The 22,464-nt window shown below is 46.1% G+C and overlaps 1 protein-coding gene across 4 annotated transcripts in view; it reads left to right on the forward strand.

Moving 5' to 3' along the window:
- The window catches only part of DAAM2 (dishevelled associated activator of morphogenesis 2), a 319,005-nt gene that overhangs the window by 246,062 nt on the left and 50,479 nt on the right, over positions 1-22,464 (forward strand). For 3 of the 4 annotated variants that reach the window (XM_075339000.1, XM_075338998.1, XM_075339001.1), the window contains exons 15-17: positions 11,691-11,798; positions 19,778-19,807; positions 20,800-20,906. In XM_075339000.1, coding sequence (XP_075195115.1) covers positions 11,691-11,798; positions 19,778-19,807; positions 20,800-20,906 — 245 coding nt within the window. The remainder of the gene's footprint in view (positions 1-11,690; positions 11,799-19,777; positions 19,808-20,799; positions 20,907-22,464) is intronic. The other variant, XM_075338999.1, reaches the window with a different exon arrangement.

Genomic DNA, 22,464 nt, shown 5'->3' on the forward strand with positions numbered 1-22,464 from the left:
GACATCACTCCCACTGTCCAATGAGATCACTCCCACTGTCCAATGACATCACTCCCACTGTCTAATGACATCACTCCCACTGTCCAATGACATCACTCCCACTGTCCAGTGACATCACTCCCACTGTCCAATGAGATCACTCCCACTGTCCAATGACATCACTCCCACTGTCTAATGACATCACTCCCACTGTCCAATGACATCACTCCCACTGTCACAAAGACATCACTCCCACTGTCTAATGACATCACTCCCACTGTCAAAATGACATCACTCCCACTGTCCAATGACATCACTCCCACTGTCAAAATGACATCACTCCCACTGTCAAAATGACATCACTCCCACTGTCCAATGACATCACTCCCACTGTCACAATGACATCACTCCCACTGTCTAATGACATCACTCCCACTGTCACAATGACATCACTCCCACTGTCCAAAGACATCACTCCCACTGTCTAATGACATCACTCCCACTGTCACAATGACATCACTCCCACTGTCCAATGACATCACTCCCACTATCACAATGACATCACTCCCACTGTCCAATGAGATCACTCCCACTGTCACAATGACATCACTCCCACTGTCTAATGACATCACTCCCACTGTCTAATGACATCACTCCCACTGTCCAAAGACATCACTCCCACTGTCCAATGACATCACTCCCACTGTCCAATGACATCACTCCCACTATCACAATGACATCACTCCCACTGTCCAGTGACATCACTCCCACTGTCCAATGAGATCACTCCCACTGTCTAATGACCACTCCCACTGTCCAATGACATCACTCCCACTGTCCAATGACATCACTCCCACTGTCCAATGACATCACTCCCACTGTCCAATGACATCACTCCCACTGTCCAATGACATCACTCCCACTGTCACAATGACATCACTCCCACTGTCCAAAGACATCACTCCCACTGTCCAATGACATCACTCCCACTGTCACAATGACATCACTCTCACTGTCACAATGACATCACTCCCACTGTCCAAAGACATCACTCCCACTGTCCAATGACATCACTCCCACTATCACAATGACATCACTCCCACTGTCCAATGAGATCACTCCCACTGTCACAATGACATCACTCCCACTGTCTAATGACATCACTCCCACTGTCCAAAGACATCACTCCCACTGTCCAATGACATCACTCCCACTGTCCAATGACATCACTCCCACTGTCCAATGACATCACTCCCATTGTCCAATGACATCACTCCCACTGTCCAATGACATCACTCCCACTGTCCAATGAGATCACTCCCACTGTCACAATGACATCACTCCCACTGTCTAATGACATCACTCCCACTGTCCAAAGACATCACTCCCACTGTCCAATGACATCACTCCCACTATCACAATGACATCACTCCCACTGTCCAATGAGATCACTCCCACTGTCCAATGACCACTCCCACTGTCCAAAGACATCACTCCCACTGTCAAATGACATCACTCCCACTATCACAATGACATCACTCCCACTGTCCAATGAAATCACTCCCACTGTCCAATGACATCACTCCCACTATCACAATGACATCACTCCCACTGTCCAATGAGATCACTCCCACTGTCAATGAGATCACTCCCACTATCACAATGACATCACTCCCACTGTCTAATGACATCACTCCCACTGTCCAAAGACATCACTCCCACTGTCCAATGACATCACTCCCACTGTCCAATGACATCACTCCCACTATCACAATGACATCACTCCCACTGTCCAATGAGATCACTCCCACTGTCACAATGACATCACTCCCACTGTCTAATGACATCACTCCCACTGTCCAAAGACATCACTCCCACTGTCACAATGACATCACTCCCACTGTCACAATGACATCACTCCCACTGTCTAATGACATCACTCCCACTGTCACAATGACATCACTCCCACTGTCTAATGACATCACTCCCACTGTCCAAAGACATCACTCCCACTGTCCAAAGACATCACTCCCACTGTCCAATGACATCACTCCCACTGTCCAATGACATCACTCCCACTGTCCAATGACATCACTCCCACTATCACAATGACATCACTCCCACTGTCCAATGACCACTCCCACTGTCCAATGACATCACTCCCACTGTCCAATGACATCACTCCCACTGTCCAATGACATCACTCCCACTGTCCAATGACATCACTCCCACTGTCCAATGACATCACTCCCACTGTCCAATGACATCACTCCCACTGTCACAGTGACATCACTCCCACTGTCACCGTGACATCACTCCCACTGTCACCGTGACATCACTCCCACTGTCACCGTGACATCACTCCCACTGTCACCGTGACATCACTCCCACTGTCCAATGACATCACACCCACCGTCACAATGACATCACTCCCACTGTCACAGTGACATCACTCCCACTGTCACAATGACATCACTCCCACTGTCCAATGACATCACTCCCACCATCACAGTGACATCACTCCCACTGTCCAATGACATCACTCCCACTGTCCAATGACATCACTCCCACTGTCACAATGACATCACTCCCACCGTCACAATGACATCACTCCCACTGTCCAATGACATCACTCCCACTGTCACAATGACATCACTCCCACTGTCCAATGAAATCACTCCCACTGTCCAATGACATCACTCCCACTATCACAATGACATCACTCCCACTGTCCAATGAGATCACTCCCACTGTCAATGAGATCACTCCCACTATCACAATGACATCACTCCCACTGTCTAATGACATCACTCCCACTGTCCAAAGACATCACTCCCACTGTCCAATGACATCACTCCCACTGTCCAATGACATCACTCCCACTATCACAATGACATCACTCCCACTGTCCAATGAGATCACTCCCACTGTCACAATGACATCACTCCCACTGTCTAATGACATCACTCCCACTGTCCAAAGACATCACTCCCACTGTCACAATGACATCACTCCCACTGTCACAATGACATCACTCCCACTGTCTAATGACATCACTCCCACTGTCACAATGACATCACTCCCACTGTCTAATGACATCACTCCCACTGTCCAAAGACATCACTCCCACTGTCCAAAGACATCACTCCCACTGTCCAATGACATCACTCCCACTGTCCAATGACATCACTCCCACTGTCCAATGACATCACTCCCACTATCACAATGACATCACTCCCACTGTCCAATGACCACTCCCACTGTCCAATGACATCACTCCCACTGTCCAATGACATCACTCCCACTGTCCAATGACATCACTCCCACTGTCCAATGACATCACTCCCACTGTCCAATGACATCACTCCCACTGTCACAGTGACATCACTCCCACTGTCACCGTGACATCACTCCCACTGTCACCGTGACATCACTCCCACTGTCACCGTGACATCACTCCCACTGTCCAATGACATCACACCCACCGTCACAATGACATCACTCCCACTGTCACAGTGACATCACTCCCACTGTCACAATGACATCACTCCCACTGTCCAATGACATCACTCCCACCATCACAGTGACATCACTCCCACTGTCCAATGACATCACTCCCACTGTCACAATGACATCACTCCCACCGTCACAATGACATCACTCCCACTGTCCAATGACATCACTCCCACTGTCACAGTGACCTCCCTCCCACTGTCACAATGACATCACTCCCACTGTCCAAAGACATCACTCCCACTGTCCAATGACATCACTCCCACTGTCAATGACATCACTCCCACTGTCCAATGACATCACTCCCACTGTCCAATGACATCACTCCCACTGTCACAATGACATCACTCCCACTGTCCAAAGACATCACTCCCACTGTCCAATGAGATCACTCCCACTGTCCAATGACATCACTCCCACTATCACAATGACATCACTCCCACTGTCCAATGAGATCACTCCCACTGTCCAATGAGATCACTCCCACTGTCACAATGACATCACTCCCACTGTCTAATGACATCACTCCCACTGTCCAAAGACATCACTCCCACTGTCCAATGACATCACTCCCACTATCACAATGACATCACTCCCACTGTCCAATGAGATCACTCCCACTGTCCAATGACCACTCCCACTGTCCAAAGACATCACTCCCACTGTCCAATGACATCACTCCCACTGTCCAATGACATCACTCCCACTGTCCAATGACATCACTCCCACTGTCCAATGACATCACTCCCACTGTCCAATGACATCACTCCCACTGTCCAATGACATCACTCCCACTGTCCAATGACATCACTCCCACTGTCCAAAGACATCACTCGCACTGTCCAATGACATCACTCCCACTGTCACAATGACATCACTCCCACTGTCCAAAGACATCACTCCCACTGTCCAATGACATCACTCCCACTGTCCAATGAGATCACTCCCACTGTCACAATGACATCACTCCCACTGTCTAATGACATCACTCCCACTGTCCAAAGACATCACTCCCACTGTCCAATGACATCACTCCCACTGTCTAATGACATCACTCCCACTGTCCAAAGACATCACTCCCACTGTCCAATGACATCACTCCCACTATCACAATGACATCACTCCCACGGTCCAATGAGATCACTCCCACTGTCACAATGACACCACTCCCACTGTCTAATGACATCACTCCCACTGTCCAAAGACATCACTCCCACTGTCCAATGACATCACTCCCACTGTCCAATGACATCACTCCCACTATCACAATGACATCACTCCCACTGTCCAATGAGATCACTCCCACTGTCCAATGAGATCACTCCCACTGTCCAATGACCACTCCCACTGTCCAATGACATCACTCCCACTGTCCAATGACATCACTCCCACTGTCCAATGACATCACTCCCACTGTCCAATGACATCACTCCCACTGTCACAGTGACATCACTCCCACTGTCACCGTGACATCACTCCCACTGTCACAGTGACATCACTCCCACTGTCCAATGACATCACACCCACCGTCACAATGACATCACTCCCACTGTCACAGTGACATCACTCCTACCGTCACAGTGACATCACTCCCACTGTCCAATGACATCACTCCCACTGTCCAATGACATCACTCCCACTGTCACAATGACATCACTCCCACCGTCACAATGACATCACTCCCACTGTCCAATGACATCACTCCCACTGTCACAGTGACCTCCCTCCCACCGTCCAATGACATCACTCCCACCGTCCAATGACATCACTCCCACTATCACAATGACATCACTCCCACTGTCACAGTGACCTCCCTCCCACCGTCACAATGACATCACTCCCACTGTCCAATGACATCACTCGCACTGTCCAATGACATCACATCATGTAATAAGCTCAGGTGATCACTTCCCGCAGAGTTCGTGATATTAACCTGTGAATCCAGTTTTCACATATTTAAATAATAAAGTCCCGCTATTTTGTGTTCTGGTTCAGTATTTTCAGGACCTCTGCTGCTGTCAGTGAATGGAGCTTTGTTTGCTGTAAATTCTATACAATCATGACACTTGGTTTCAGAAATCCTTCTGTCCTGATAGTTTGTTACAATGTATCAGTCCTGGGTCCAGATCGTTTCTGGCCGATTTCTGTCCCTCGATGACCCCTGATTCGGCGCCTCCTTCGTTGCTTTCTCCCTGACTGTCTCTTACCTCCCGGCCAGCCGGTGACAGCTCCCTTGTTGCTTTCTCCCTGACTGTCTCTCACCTCCCGGCCGGCCGGTGACAGCTCCCTCATTGCTTTCTCCCTGACTGTCTCTCACCTCCCGGCCGGCCGGTGACAGCTCCCTTGTTGCTTTCTCCCTGACTGTCTCTCACCTCCCAGCCGGCCTGTGACAGCTCCCTCGTTGCTTTCTCCCTGACTGTCTCTCACCTCCCGGCCGGCCGGTGACAGCTCCCTCATTGCTTTCTCCCTGACAGTCTCTTACCTCCCGGCCGGCCGGTGACAGCTCCCTCGTTGCTTTCTCCCTGACTGTCTCTTACCTCCCGGCCGGCCGGTGACAGCTCCCTCATTGCTTTCTCCCTGACTGTCTCTCACCTCCCGGCCGGCCGGTGACAGCTCCCTCATTGCTTTCTCCCTGACAGTCTCTCACCTCCCGGCCGGCCGGTGACAGTTCCCTCGTTGCTTTCTCCCTGACTGTCTCTCACCTCCCGGCCGGCCGGTGACAGCTCCCTCGTTGCTTTCTCCCTGACTGTCTCTTACCTCCCGGCCGGCCGGTGACAGTTCCCTCGTTGCTTTCTCCCTGACTGTCTCTCACCTCCCGGCCGGCCGGTGACAGCTCCCTCGTTGCTTTCTCCCTGACTGTCTCTTACCTCCCGGCCGGCCGGTGACAGTTCCCTCATTGCTTTCTCCCTGACTGTCTCTCACCTCCCGGCCGGCCGGTGACAGTTCCCTCATTGCTTTCTCCCTGACTGTCTCTCACCTCCCGGCCGGCCGGTGACAGTTCCCTCGTTGCTTTCTCCCTGACTGTCTCTCACCTCCCGGCCGGCCGGTGACAGCTCCCTCGTTGCTTTCTCCCTGACTGTCTCTCACCTCCCGGCCGGCCGGTGACAGCTCCCTCATTGCTTTCTCCCTGACTGTCTCTTACCTCCCGGCCGGCCGGTGACAGCTCCCTCTGGGCCTCATGTGAAGTATTTGATACAATCATCCGGGGACAAGAGGAATTGGTCAGGAATGCGCTCTCATCTTATGACAAGTATCTTTCTTATAAATAGCATTTCTGCAGGATTACAAATAAGACTGGAGGAAAGCAGCGCTGACGGCCGAGCCCCCGTCCAGCAGGACATCAGTGCCGGCCATTAGGGTGATGGCAGCGCCCTCTAGTGGCCAAACGGCACATGACGCCCTACTGACAATTTACACTGTGTGCAGAATTATTAGGCAAATGAGTGTGCTGGTCACATGATACTTGTTATACATGTTGTCCTACTCCAAGCTGTATAGGCTGAGAGCCAACTACCAACTAAGTAAATCAGATGATGTGCATCTCTGTAATGTGGAGGGGTGCGGTGTAATGACACAACACCCTATATAAGGGGGGCTTAATTATTAGGCAACTTCCTTCCCTTTGGCAAAATGGGTCAGAAGAGAGATTTGACGGGCTCTGAAAAGTCCATATTGTGAGCTGTCTTGCAGGGAGATGCAGCAGTCTGGAAATTGCCAAACTTTTGAAGCGTGATCACCGAACATTCAAGCGTTTCATGGCAAATAGCCAACAGGGTCGCTAGAAGCGTGTTGGGCAAAAAAGGCGCAAAATAACGGCCCATGAGTTGAGGAAAATCAAGCGTGAAGCTGCCAAGATGCCATTTGCCACCAGTTTGTCCATATTTCAGAGCTGCAACGTTACTGGAGTATCAAAAAGCACAAGGTGTGCCATACTCAGGGACAGGCCAAGGTAAGGAAGGCTGAAAACCACCACCTCTGACCAAGAAACATAAGATAAAACCTCAAGACTGGGCCAAGAAATATCTGAAGACTGATTTGTCACAGGTTTTATGGACTGATGAAATGAGAGTGACTCTTGATGGGCAGATGGATGGGCCAGAGGCTGGATCAGTAAAGGGCAGAGAGCTCCACTCCGACTCAGACGCCAGCAAGGTGGAGGTGGGGACTGGTATGGGCTGGGATCAGCAAAGATCAACTTGTGGGAGCTTTTCAGGTTGAGGATGGAGTGAAGCTCAACTCCCAGACCTACTGCCAGTTTCTGGAAGACAACTTCTTCAAGCAGTGGTACAGGAAAAAGTCGCTATTGTTCTAGAAAACCATGATTTTCATGCAGGACAATGCTCCATCACATGCATCCAACTACTCCACAGCGTGGCTGGCCAGTAAAGGGCTAAATGATGAAAAAATAATGACATGGCCCCCTTGTTCTCCTGATCTGAACCCCATAGAGAACATGTGGTCCCTCATAAAATGTGAGATCTACAGGGAGGGAAAACAGTGCACCTCTGGGAGCAGTGTCTGGAGGCTGTGGTGTCTGGAGGCTGTGGTGTCTGGAGGCTGTGGTGTCTGGAGGCTGTGGTGGCTGGAGGCTGTGGTGTCTGGAGGCTGTGGTGTCTGGAGGCTGTGGTGTCTGGAGGCTGTGGTGTCTGGAGGCTGTGGAGTCTGGAGGCTCTGGAGGCTGTGGAGTCTGGAGGCTGTGGAGTCTGGAGGCTGTGGTGTCTGGAGGCTGTGGAGTCTGGAGGCTGTGGAGTCTGGAGGCTGTGGAGTCTGGAGGCTGTGGAGTCTGGAGGCTGTGGAGTCTGGAGGCTGTGGTGTCTGGAGGCTGTGGTGTCTGGAGGCTGTGGTGTCTGGAGGCTGTGGTGGCTGGAGGCTGTGGTGTCTGGAGGCTGCGGTGTCTGGAGGCTGTGGAGTCTGGAGGCTGTGGAGTCTGGAGGCTGTGGTGTCTGGAGGCTGTGGTGTCTGGAGGCTGTGGTGTCTGGAGGCTGTGGTGGCTGGAGGCTGTGGTGTCTGGAGGCTGTGGTGGCTGGAGGCTGTGGTGGCTGGAGGCTGCGGTGGCTGGAGGCTGCGGTGGCTGGAGGCTGTGGTGTCTGGAGGCTGTGGTGTCTGGAGGCTGTGGTGTCTGGAGGCTGTGGTGTCTGGAGGCTGTGGTGTCTGGAGGCTGTGGTGTCTGGAGGCTGTGGTGGCTGGAGGCTGCGGTGGCTGGAGGCTGTGGTGTCTGGAGGCTGTGGTGGCTGCTGCACGCAATGTTGATGGTAAACAGATCAAGCAATGACAGGATCTATGGATGGTCGGCTGCTGAGTGTCATCAGAAAGAAAGGGGGCGATATTGGGCACTCATTTTTTGTTTTTGCATGTCAGAAATGTTTATTTCTATATTTTGTGCAGTTATATTGGTTACCTGGGGACAATAAACAAATGAGATGGGAATAGATGTGGTTTTTATGAAGTTGCCTAATAATTCTGCACATGGTGTAAAGGGAAACTCAGCTGACAATGTACATTACTTATGCTACACAGTATGGGAGGAGATCCAGGTGACCTATAGAAGTATCCACACGCACTCCGCTCTCCCAGGAGCAGATCTCAGAAAAAAGGCAGACGTAAAAATCATACAAAAAATAAAATGTGTCAAGAAACTGAAAAAAATAACAGAAAAAGCTGAGAATTTATTCCTACATGATTTTCAGTTGTGGAAACCAAAAAAAGCAAAAATGCAGCCGAGCATCTCCAAAATCAACAAAGTGTAAGACGGGGAAACTGCTAAACTAAAACTTCATGGACCCTCCGCAAATAATAAAGGAAAGAAGCTTCTGGAAGAGATTGGCTCCATCATAAATACTGACACCTCCGACTCCAAAGCCAGAAAGCAGCCGCTACATAATACATAGGAACAGTATTATAGTAGTTATATTCTTGTACATAGGGGGCAGTATTATAGTAGTTATATTCTTGTACATAGGGGGCAGTATTATAGTAGTTATATTCTTGTACATAGGAACAGTATTATAGTAGTTATATTCTTGTATATAGGGGCAGTATTATAGTAGTTATATTCTTGTACATAGGGGCAGTATTATAGTAGTTATATTCTTGTACATAGGAGGCAGTATTATAGTAGTTATATTGCTGTACATAGGGGCAGTATTATAATAGTTATATTCTTGTACATAGGGGCAGTATTATAGTAGTTATATTCTTGTACATAGAGGCAGTATTATAGTAGTTATATTGCTGTACATAGGGGCAGTATTATAGTAGTTATATTCTTGTACATAGGGGCAGTATTATAGTAGTTATATTCTTGTACATAGGAGCAGTATTATAGTAGTTATATTCTTGTACATAGGGGGCAGTATTATAGTAGTTATATTCTTGTACATAGGAGCAGTATTATAGTAGTTATATTCTTGTATATAGGGGCAGTATTATAGTAGTTATATTCTTGTACATAGGAGCAGTATTATAGTAGTTATATTCTTGTACATAGGGGCAATATTATAGTAGTTATATTCTTGTACATAGGGGCAGTATTATAGTAGTTATATTCTCGTACATAGGGGGCAGTATTATAGTAGTTATAGTCTTGTATATAGGGGCAGTATTATAGCAGTTATATTCTTGTACATAGGGACAGTATTATAGTAGTTATATTCTCGTACATAGGGGGCAGTATTATAGTAGTTATATTCTTGTACATAGGGGCAGTATTATAGTAGTTATATTCTTGTATATAGGGGGCAGTATTATAGTAGTTATATTCTTGTACATAGGGGCAGTATTATAGTAGTTATATTCTTGTACATAGGGGCAGTATTATAGTAGTTATATTCTTGTACATAGGGGCAGTATTATAGTAGTTATATTCTTGTACATGGGACAGTATTAGAGTAGTTATATTCTTGCACATAGGGGCAGTATTATAGTAGTTATATTCTTGTACATATGGGCAGTATTATAGTAGTTATATTCTTGTACGTGGGACAGTATTATAGTAGTTATATTCTTGTACATAGTGGCAGTATTATAGTAGTTATATTCTTGTACATAGGGACAGTATTATAGTAGTTATATTCTCGTACATAGGGGGCAGTATTATAGTAGTTATATTCTTGTACATAGGGGGCAGTATTATAGTAGTTATATTCTTGTACATAGGAGCAGTATTATAGTAGTTATATTCTTGTACATAGGGGCAGTATTATAGTAGTTATATTCTTGTACATATGAGCAGTATTATAGTAGTTATATTCTTGTACATAGGGGCAGTATTATAGTAGTTATATTCTTGTACATAGAGGGCAGTATTATAGTAGTTATATTCTTGTACATAGGGGCAGTATTATAGTAGTTATATTCTTGTACATAGAGGGCAGTATTATAGTAGTTATATTCTTGCACATAGGGGCAGTATTATAGTAGTTATATTCTTGTACATAGGAGCAGTATTATAGTAGTTATATTCTTGTACATAGGGGCAGTATTATAGTAGTTATATTCTTGTACATAGAGGGCAGTATTATAGTAGTTATATTCTTGCACATAGGGGCAGTATTATAGTAGTTATATTCTTGTACATAGGAGCAGTATTATAGTAGTTATATTCTTGTACATAGGGGCAGTATTATACTAGTTATATTCTTGTACATAGGGGCAGTATTATAGTAGTTATATTCTTGTACATAGAGGCAGTATTATAGTAGTTATATTCTTGTACATAGGGGCAGTATTATAGTAGTTATATTCTTGTACATATGATAGGAGCAGTATTATAGTAGTTATATTCTTGTACATAGGGGCAGTATTATAGTAGTTATATTCTTGTACATAGGGGCAGTATTATAGTAGTTATATTCTTGTACATAGGGGCAGTATTATAGTAGTTATATTCTTGTACATAGAGGGCAATATTCTAGTAGTTATATACTTGTACATAGAAGGCAGTATTATAGTAGTTATATACTTGTACATAGAGGTCAGTATTATAGTAGTTATATACTTGTACATAGAGGGAATTGTTAATGCCATCTATCAGTAACCTCGGTTTACTTGTTTTTGTGAAAATCTTTTTTCATTCATTTTTGTGTCCTGATATACATATAATGTCTGTGGGGGGGCGGCTTTATGTGATGTTTATGACCTTGTATATGTGATGATGTTGTTCTTTTCACTCTTGTACTTTTTTTTTTTCTCCTGTGTAGGACAAAATCAGTGGGACAGTTTGGAATGAGATTGATGACATTCGAGCCTTTAAAGCTTTGGATCTGGAAGAATTTGAAAGAATGTTCTCAGCGTATCAGAGGCACCAAGTAGGTCACATGATTCATTTGGGCGCGGGGCAGAAAATGTTTTTTTCCAGTTACACTGACCACATCATGGAATAGCGGCTGCAGAGCTGAGTAAAATGTATTTTTATATTATAATTTCTCCTCTCCATTGTGCGGATTTTCATTTCTAAAGTTTAGGTTTTTATTCATGACAAGTCCAGGGGGCCATTATCCACTCTTTTCTGGGGGCATGTGCTTCTTTCTGTACTGATGGCATTTCTTAAGGACCTTTTCCTGTTCTAAGAGCAGTTCTACTGACATATTCATGTAGTGATGGTGATTTTAATGTGGTGTTGTATTTATGTACTGATGGTGGTTCTGGTGCTGTATTTATGTACTGATGGTGGTTCTGGTGCTGTATTTATGTACTGATGGTGGTTTTGGTGCTGTATTCATGTATTCATGGTGGTTTTGGTGATGTGTTCATGCACTGATGGTAGCTCTGTGGATGTATTCATGTACTGATGGTGGTTCTGGAGCTATATTCAGGTACTGATGGTGGTTCAGGTGCTGTATTCATGTACTGATGGTGGTTTTGGTGATGTGTTTATGCACTGATGGTAACTATGGTGATATGTTAATGTACCAATGGTGGTTTTGGTTCTGTATTCATGTTCTGATGTTAGTTCTGGTGACCTAATCATGTAGTGATGATGGTTCTGGTGATATGTTCATCACCGAAACAGTTATCAGTATATGAATATGCTACCAAAATCACAATGAGTACATAAATAGAACACCACAGACATCAATAGTACATGAATATAGCACCAGAACCACAATCAGTAAAGGAATACATCACCAGGACCACTAACAGTACATGAATAGGGCACCAGAACCACCATCAGTGCATGAATACAGTACCAGAGCCATAAACCAGAACCACCAGAACCACCATCAGTGCATGAATACAGTACCAGAGCCATAAACAGAAAATAAACACAACACCAATAACATCAGTACATAAATATGTAACCAGATTCACCATCAGTACATGAATATCATTAATACAACACCACAACCACTGTTAGAACATGAATACAACACCAGTACCATCCATATTCAGTACAGGAGTACATCAATAGAACCATCAGGAGTACAGTAATACCGCATTAGAACCACTATAAGTACTTGAATGCAAGACTCAAACTTAGTACAGTAAACAATTTTAATGTCCTGTCAGCCCCATATACATTTGCATTGCATAAACCTGTAGCTCCCACTATGTCCTTAACAATGGTAAGGAGATACTGGGAGTTGTTATCAGTCATTATTAGACTGCGGTCCTGATGAAATGCAGTCCGGATCACAAATAGTCATTTACACCCATTATATATGACAGCTACTCTGATTTGAATCTTCCTTTTTCTTTTCGTCTCCATCTTGTCCAGACGCCATGATGACTTTTCACCTCCACAGCTCATCTCTGCTGACTTCAATTTTTTCCGGTCTTCTGCAGGCACCTACCCTGCCAACCTCTCGTCCCGGCCCTGTACAGGGGAAAATAGAACAACATGTCCAGAATAACTTAGAGAAGGTTTCCTAGTGTGAGACATGTAGTGACAGACAGTCTATCCTCCTCACTGATCTCACTGCTGAGCTGTGTCTGATTAAAAAATGGTAGGAGCAAAGCAGATATGAATATGATTACTAACATCTTTCATCTCACGGCAGTCAGTGTGGGGGGAGGGTGATACATCAACGCTAACAGCACTTTGTGTGAAGAGCAGCAGCTGCAGTGTGTTTGTAATGAGAGAAAGCTCAGTTTTGCTGTACTGACCCTTCCCCCGCACTGACTGCATGAAAGCTGAAGAAGTGGTAGTAATCACTCTCATCTCTGCTATTGGCACTTGTAATCACACACAGCTCTGCAGTGAGGGGAGCAGACTGTCTGCCATTACATGTCTCACACTGTTTTGTTTTTTTTTGGGATGGGGGGGTGTCCTTTTTCCCCCTTAATAACCCCTCCTGCTTTTGATTGGTCAACCTAATGCAGGGAGGGAAGGACACGCCCCAAGTGACAAATCTCTGGTCACTTCACCATTAGGTTAATCATAACTGATAGCCTAAGCTTTACCAGCTAATATCTCTGCAAGGGAGAGGAGAAGTTATGAATGAAAGCCATGTTTTACTCATCTCTGCAGCTGCTTTTTCATGATGGGGACAGTTTACCATGATCAAACCAGTGAAAGGCCCTCTATATAGGCAACCTGTAATGTCCCCAGGTGTTATTAACCTGCAGATATAGGGTTAATTTGCAGGTTTATAGTGATACAATGCTGTCTGGCCACTCTACTGAAAGTGCGGCTACTGGGAGAAAATGAGCTTTATTCCTCCTCAGAGCCACTGGCTACAGTCATTGCTCAGTCCTCAGTGAGTGGCCGCTGTAACCACGCCCTGGCACTTTGATTGACAGCTCTCTCTGCAATGCGTCAATCAAAGTGTGGAGAGTCCTGACACCTGCCGCTCACAGGACTAAACTTTGAATGCAGCTCTGGATGTGACTGCAGTCTGTGGCCTGATGTATGGAAAGTATTAGTAAAGTTACCCCTTTTATGTATTCTGATTTATCCAGTAAATGACGTCTATAGCCGGAGCTGGCTTTATTGATATGCAGACAAAACCTGAGGAAGAAACGTTTTAGGAACACGATTGTTGCTTTATGATGTCTTAAGAGACCCAGAATCTTCTTGCTTGTACCCTAGTCGCTTAATCCCTTATTCTACAAATATTCTCCTAAAAATGCTCCTTAGCATAAAAGTAATAACTAATCATAGAATTTGCATAAAATTGGCTGCTTAAAACTGGGAACCTGGGATGTTGGTGTTTGCTTTATGGCAGATTTCGGGCAGAACCTTCCCTTCTTCCTCCTGTCTCCTGCGCTCTGTATCCAAGTAACGTTTGGGCATCACACGATCCGCTCCTTTATAATAATGGCTCCAGGTTGCTTTGTTGCCTGTTTGTTACATTTTTGAGAAAAAAAAGAAAAAATCATGAAATGTTCTGGGCTGAATGTACAGATGGGTCCTGTGCACCGACCTCAGGACGTGGAGCGATCACTTCCCGGTCACAGTTGGGGCATTTGTAAAGATCAGATTTTGTAGTATAAATCCAACATTCACAAAATGAATTTTGTGTGTGCCACCGAGTGATATTACAAAGCACAACAATATTACGATGGACAAATAAATTACAATCTGTGCCTCAGCCGTCATTCTACATCACAAAATGTTACATTGTAGCATTCTGTGAGATATTGTAACAATCTGTGATTATATTCTACAGTGTTTGTGATACATTGTACTGTTCTGTGATGGATTATATCACAAAGATGTTTACAATATATCACAGAATATTACAATGAATTGGACAGAACGATACAAGGTATCACAGAATATTACAATGAATTGGACAGAACGATACAATATATCACATAATGTTACAATGAGTCAGACAGAACGATACAATATATCACAGAATGTTACCATGAGTCAGACAGAACGATACAATATATCACATAATGTTACAATGAGTCAGACAGAACGATACAATATATCACAGAATATTACAATGAGTCAGACAGAACGATACAATGTATCACAGAATGTTACCATGAGTCAGACAGAACGATACAATATATCACAGAATATTACAATGAGTCAGACAGAACGATACAATATATCACAGAATATTACAATGAGTCAGACAGAACGATACAATATATCACAGAATGTTACAATGAGTCAGACAGAACGATACAATATATCACAGAATATTACAATGAGTCAGACAGAACGATACAATATATCACAGAATATTACAATGAGTCAGACAGAACGATACAATATATCACAGAATATTACAATGAGTCAGACAGAACGATACAATATATCACAGAATGTTACAATGAGTCAGACAGAACGATACAATATATCACAGAATAATACAATGAGTCAGACAGAACGATACAATATATCACAGAATATTACAATGAGTCAGACAGAACGATACAATATATCACAGAATATTACAATGAGTCAGACAGAACGATACAATATATCACAGAATATTACAATGAGTCAGACAGAACGATACAATATATCACAGAATGTTACAATGAGTCAGACAGAATGATACAATATATCACAGAATGTTACAATGAGTCAGACAGAACGATACAATGTATCACAGAATGTTACAATGAGTCAGACAGAACGATACAATATATCACAGAATGTTACAATGAGTCAGACAGAACGATACAATATATCACAGAATGTTACAATGAGTCAGACAGAATGATACAATATATCACAGAATATTACAATGAGTCAGACAGAACGATACAATATATCACAGAATATTACAATGAGTCAGACAGAACGATACAATATATCACAGAATGTTACAATGAATCAGACAGAACGATACAATATATCACAGAATGTTACAATGAATCAGACAGAACGATACAATATATCACAGAATGTTACCATGAATCAGACAGAACGATACAATATATCACAGAATATTACAATGAGTCAGACAGAACGATACAATATATCACAGAATATTACAATGAGTCAGACAGAACGATACAATATATCACAGAATATTACAATGAGTCAGACAGAACGATACAATATATCACAGAATGTTACAATGAGTCAGACAGAACGATACAATATATCACAGAATATTACAATGAGTCAGACAGAACGATACAATATATCACAGAATATTACAATGAGTCAGACAGAACGATACAATATATCACAGAATGTTACAATGAGTCAGACAGAACGATACAATATATCACAGAATGTTACAATGAATCAGACAGAACGATACAATATATCACAGAATATTACAATGAGTCAGACAGAACGATACAATATATCACAGAATATTACAATGAGTCAGACAGAACGATACAATATATCACAGAATATTACAATGAGTCAGACAGAACGATACAATATATCACAGAATGTTACAATGAATCAGACAGAACGATACAATGTATCACAGAATGTTACAATGAGTCAGACAGAATGATACAATATATCACAGAATATTACAATGAGTCAGACAGAACGATACAATATATCACAGAATGTTACAATGAATCAGACAGAACGATACAATGTATCACAGAATGTTACAATGAGTCAGACAGAATGATACAATATATCACAGAATGTTACAATGAGTCAGACAGAACAATACAATATATCACAGAATATTACAATGAGTCAGACAGAACGATACAATATATCACAGAATGTTACCATGAATCAGACAGAACGATACAATATATCACAGAATGTTACCATGAATCAGACAGAACGATACAATATATCACAGAATGTTACAATAAATTGGACAGAATGATATCACAGAATGTTAGAATGAATAAGACAGAATGATATCACAGAATGTTAGAATGAATAAGACAGAATGATACAATGTATCACAGAATGTTACAATGAATATGACAAAACAATACAATGTATCACAGAATGTAATAACCCGCACAGAACGATACAATGTATCACAGAATGGTACAATGAATAAGACAGAACGATACAATGTATCACAGAATGTAATTTCCCGCACAGAACGATACAATGTATCATATAATGGTACCCTGAATCGGACAGAACGATACAATGTATCTCAGAATGTTACAATGAATCAGACAGAATGATACAATGTATCACATAATGTTACAGTGAGTTGAACAGAACGGTACATTGTGTGACACAGCATTAGGGCTCCGCCACACATCCGTGAAAACCACGTCCGTGTAAAACGGGCCGTTTTTCGGGTCCGTTTTCCGTTTTTTAGGTCCGTTTTTATGGTATGTGTGGCCTGCGTGTGTATCCCGTATGCTAGCCGTATGTGCGTGTGGAATGTCCGTGTGTGCGTGAGTGAAATAACTGACATGTGTATGTGTTGTCCGTGTGAAATGTACGTGTGTGATGCAAAATGTCGTTACTACATGTCGGAAGACAGAGTAGCGGGATGAGAATGAACTCGGGTGAACTTCACCCGACTTCATTGTCATGCCGCGGCTCTGTCTTTGTGCCGTGTACTGATTAGCGGTCACCTGTGAAGGATTCACCGGTGACCGGTAATCCCCCGAGTGACTGAAGTGTCCCCCCCTCTCTCATACTCACCGATCCCCGATCACCGGCGCTGCACGGCGTTCACACTGCTCCGGCGGCTTTTTCTAATTTGAAAAAGCCAGCCGCCCATTAATCAATCTCGTATTCCCTGCTTTACCCGCCCACCGGCGGCTGTGATTGGTTGCAGTGAGACACGCCCACCACGCTGAGTGACAGGTGTCACACTGCACCCAATCACAGCAGCCGGTGGGCGTGTCTATACTGTGCAGTAAAATAAATAAATAAATAATTAAAAAAACCGGCGTGCGGTCCCCCCCCATTTTAATACCAGCCAGATAAAGCCATACGGCTGAAGGCTGGTATTCTCAGGATGGGGAGCTCCACGTTATGAGGGGCCCCCCACCCTAACAATATCAGTCAGCAGCCGCCCAGAATTGCCGCATACATTATATGCGACAGTTCTGGGACAGTACCCGGCTCTTCCCGATTTACCCTGGTGCGTTGGCAAATCGGGGTAATAAGGAGTTATTGGCAGCCCATAGCTGCCACTAAATCCTAGATTAATCATATCAGGCGTCTATGAGACACCCTCCATGATTAATCTGTAAGTTACAGTAAAAAAACACACACACCCGAAAAATCCTTTATTAGAAATAAAAAACACAAACACATTCCCTCATTACCAATTTATTAACCCCGACAAACCCTCCATGTCCGGCGTACTCCACGGTCCTCCAGCGTCGCGTCCAGCTCTGCTGCATGGAGGTGACAGGAGCTGCAGAATACACCGCCGCTCCGGTCACCTCCACGCAGCTAATGAGATGAGTAGCGTGATCAGCAGCTGTCAGTCTGGTAACTCGCGGTCACCGCTGGATCCAGCGGTGGCCGAGGGTAACCTCAGTGACAGCAGCTGATCGCGCTACTCATCTCATTAGCTGCGTGGAGGTGACCGGAGCGGCGGTGTCTTCTGCTGCTCCTGCTACTGCACAGTATAGACACGCCCACCGGCTGCTGTGATTGGGTGCAGTGTGACACCTGTCACTCAGCGTGGTGGGCGTGTCTCACTGCAACCAATCACAGCCGCCGGTGGGCGGGTAAAGCAGGGAATACGAGATTGATTAATGGGCGGCCGGCTTTTTCAAAAGAGGAAAAGCCGCCGGAGTTTTTATAACAGCCGTGCAGCGCCGCGCCGGAGATCGGGGAATGGTAAGTATGAGAGAGGGGGGAACTGACCGACAGACAGCTAGAGGGACAGACAGACATAGAGACCGACCGACGGACTGAGGGAGAGAACGAAACATAAAAAGAAAAAAGACTGACATGACATGAAAAAAGCACAAAACATACAGGGAACAAACAGAGATGCGTCCGTGTCACTCGGATGTGTGCACAGACCCATTGACTTTCATTGGGTCCGTGCTGCGTGTTGCGTGAATAAAACGGACATGCTGGCGTGAGACACGGACCAAAAAACGCATCACGGAGACGGACTCACGGACATAACCAAAAACGCAAGTGTAACCGCAGAGATATAGTAACATTGGTGCACGTTTGGCCGTGTCTCCAGTATACACGGAAACGGACCAAACACGCACATTTTTCACGGATGTGTGGCGGAAGCCTTAGAATGTATCACGGAATGATACATTGTATCACAGATTGGCGTTATTTATAAATATGTCCTGTTTACAAGCTTTGGGTGCAGATTTTGGGTGGGATCTCCGCGGTCTCCTGGGATTTGGGCGCTGCTGCTGCTCTTTGTATAATGGTGGTACCCTGTATTTCTAATCTGTGGCGTCTCCTCTCTTTCACCTGTGCTGGGCTGTCTAGGACCTGCTAACTAACACTTCTCTGAAACAGGTAAGTGGCGTCTCTGGATTTGCTTTTCTTTGCGTATTCCTGTCATTAATCCCCAGTGATGATGTTACCTCTGGGCCTGGGATATCTCAGTTGCTATGATGGCTGCTTTCCTAGCTCCCTCTGCTTTTCCTTAATGTTTAGTTTGGGGGGGATCACTTACTGTTTTTTCCTGCAGAGCAGCATTCGGCCTCCAGTTGTTCCCCTGCACAGCAGCATTCGGCCTCCAGTTGTTCCCCTGCACAGGGGACGGCTGGATGCTGCTGCACAGTGGAAGGTTTAGGCTGCAGCCCCTAAATATTGGCATCAGTTCCCATCCCAGAATTCAGACCTGGGGTCCTAATAATGTACCATCACTTTCTAAAATGGGAGTATTCCTTTAAATGTCCCTTTACAGACCTGGTCCTGACGCTCAGCTACATTCACTTGTACAGATCTGTCAGGATCATAAGGATAAACTCATTACCTATATTTACAGAAATCACCATTAAACTTTACATTGGATCTGCCATCATGTGTCGTTCTGTATACCCCCCCTGTATACCCCCCCTGTATACCCCCCCTGTATACCCCCCTGTATACCCCCCCTGTATACCCCTCCTGTATACCCCCTGTATACCCCCCTGTATAACCCCCTGTATACCACCCCCTGTATACCCCCCCCTGTACACCCCCCCTGTATACCCCTCCTGTACACCCCCCTGTATACCACCCTGCATCATCTAGATTGGACCAATACAGAACATACAGAGCATATACACTACATTTAAAGGGCAGATCCATTTAATTTGATACATTGTAGCCAACCCATTTGCTGTTAGAACCGTTTTACCCTCTGGGCGCCAATAGCTTCACGACTGCTGCCCCCTGTGGACAGTGGGGAGTCACAGACCGGGAGGTGCGGGTGACGATCAGACGGGGGGTCCCACATCCTCGTGTGTATTTCTTATACCTGTTTTCAGATTTTATACTTTTTTCCTCAATTCTCCTGACAGAAAGAAGTGGATTCCATGGAGGATCTGTACCTGTCCACCCGCAAAGTGAAGGAGCTGTCCGTGATTGACGGGCGCCGGGCTCAGAACTGTGTCATCCTGCTATCTAAGTAAGTACCACAATCCCTGCCCCCATTACACGATCCCTGCCCCATCACACGATCCCTGCCCCCATCACACGATCCCTGCCCCCATCATACGATCCCTGCCCCATCACACGATCCCTGCCCCCATCACACGATCCCTGCCCCATCACACGATCCCTGCCCCCATCACATGATCCCTGCCCCATCACATGATCCCTGCCCCATCACACGATCCCTGCCCCCATCACACGATCCCTGCCCCCATCATACGATCCCTGCCCCATCACACGATCCCTGCCCCCATCACACGATCCCTGCCCCATCACACGATCCCTGCCCCCATCACATGATCCCTGCCCCATCACATGATCCCTGCCCCATCACACGATCCCTGCCCCATCACACAATCCCTGCCCTCATCACACGATCCCTGCCCCCATCACACGATCCCTGCCCCCATCATACGATCCCTGCCCCCATCACACGATCCCTGCCCCCATAACACGATCCCTGCCCCATCACACGATCCCTGCCCCCATCACACGATCCCTGCCCCCATCACACAATCCCTGCCCCCATCACACGATCCCTGCCCCCATCACACGATCCCTGCCCCATCACACGATCCCTGCCCCCATCATACGATCCCTGCCCCATCACACGATCCCTGCCCCCATCACACGATCCCTGCCCCCATCACACGATCCCTGCCCCCATCACACGATCCCTGCCCCCATCACACGATCCCTGCCCCCATCACACGATCCCTGCCCCCATCACACGATCCCTGCCCCATCATACGATCCCTGCCCCCATCACACGATCCCTGCCCCCGTCACACGATCCCTTCCCCCATCACACGATCCCTGCCCCCATCACACGATCCCTGCCCCCATCATACGATCCTTGCCCCCATCATACGATCCCTGCCCCCATCATACGATCCCTGCCCCATCACACGATCCCTGCCCCCATCACACGATACCTACCCCCATCACACGATCCCTGCCCCATCACACGATCCCTGCCCCGTCACACGATCCCTGCCCCCGTCACACGATCCCTGCCCCCATCACACGATCCCTGCCCCATCACACGATCCCTGCCCCCGTCACACGATCCCTGCCCCCGTCACACGATCCCTGCCCCCATCACACGATCCCTGCCCCCATCACACGATCCCTGCCCCCATCACACGATCCCTGCCCCATCACACGATCCCTGCCCCATCACACGATCCCTTCCCCCATCACACGATCCCTTCCCCCATCACACGATCCCTTCCCCCATCACACGATCCCTTCCCCATCACACGATCCCTGCCCCATCACACGATCCCTTCCCCCATCACACGATCCCTTCCCCATCACACGATCCCTGCTCCCATGATACGATCCCTGCCCCCGTCACACGATCCCTGCCCCATCACACGATACCTACCCCATCACACGATCCCTGCCCCATCACACGATCCCTGCCCCCGTCACACGATCCCTGCCCCCGTCACACGATCCCTGCCCCATCACACGATCCCTGCCCCATCACACGATCCCTGCCCCCATCACACGATCCCTGCCCCATC

Source organism: Anomaloglossus baeobatrachus, chromosome 3, assembly GCF_048569485.1.
Source record: "Anomaloglossus baeobatrachus isolate aAnoBae1 chromosome 3, aAnoBae1.hap1, whole genome shotgun sequence".
In the NCBI taxonomy this organism is placed as follows: domain Eukaryota; kingdom Metazoa; phylum Chordata; class Amphibia; order Anura; family Aromobatidae; genus Anomaloglossus; species Anomaloglossus baeobatrachus.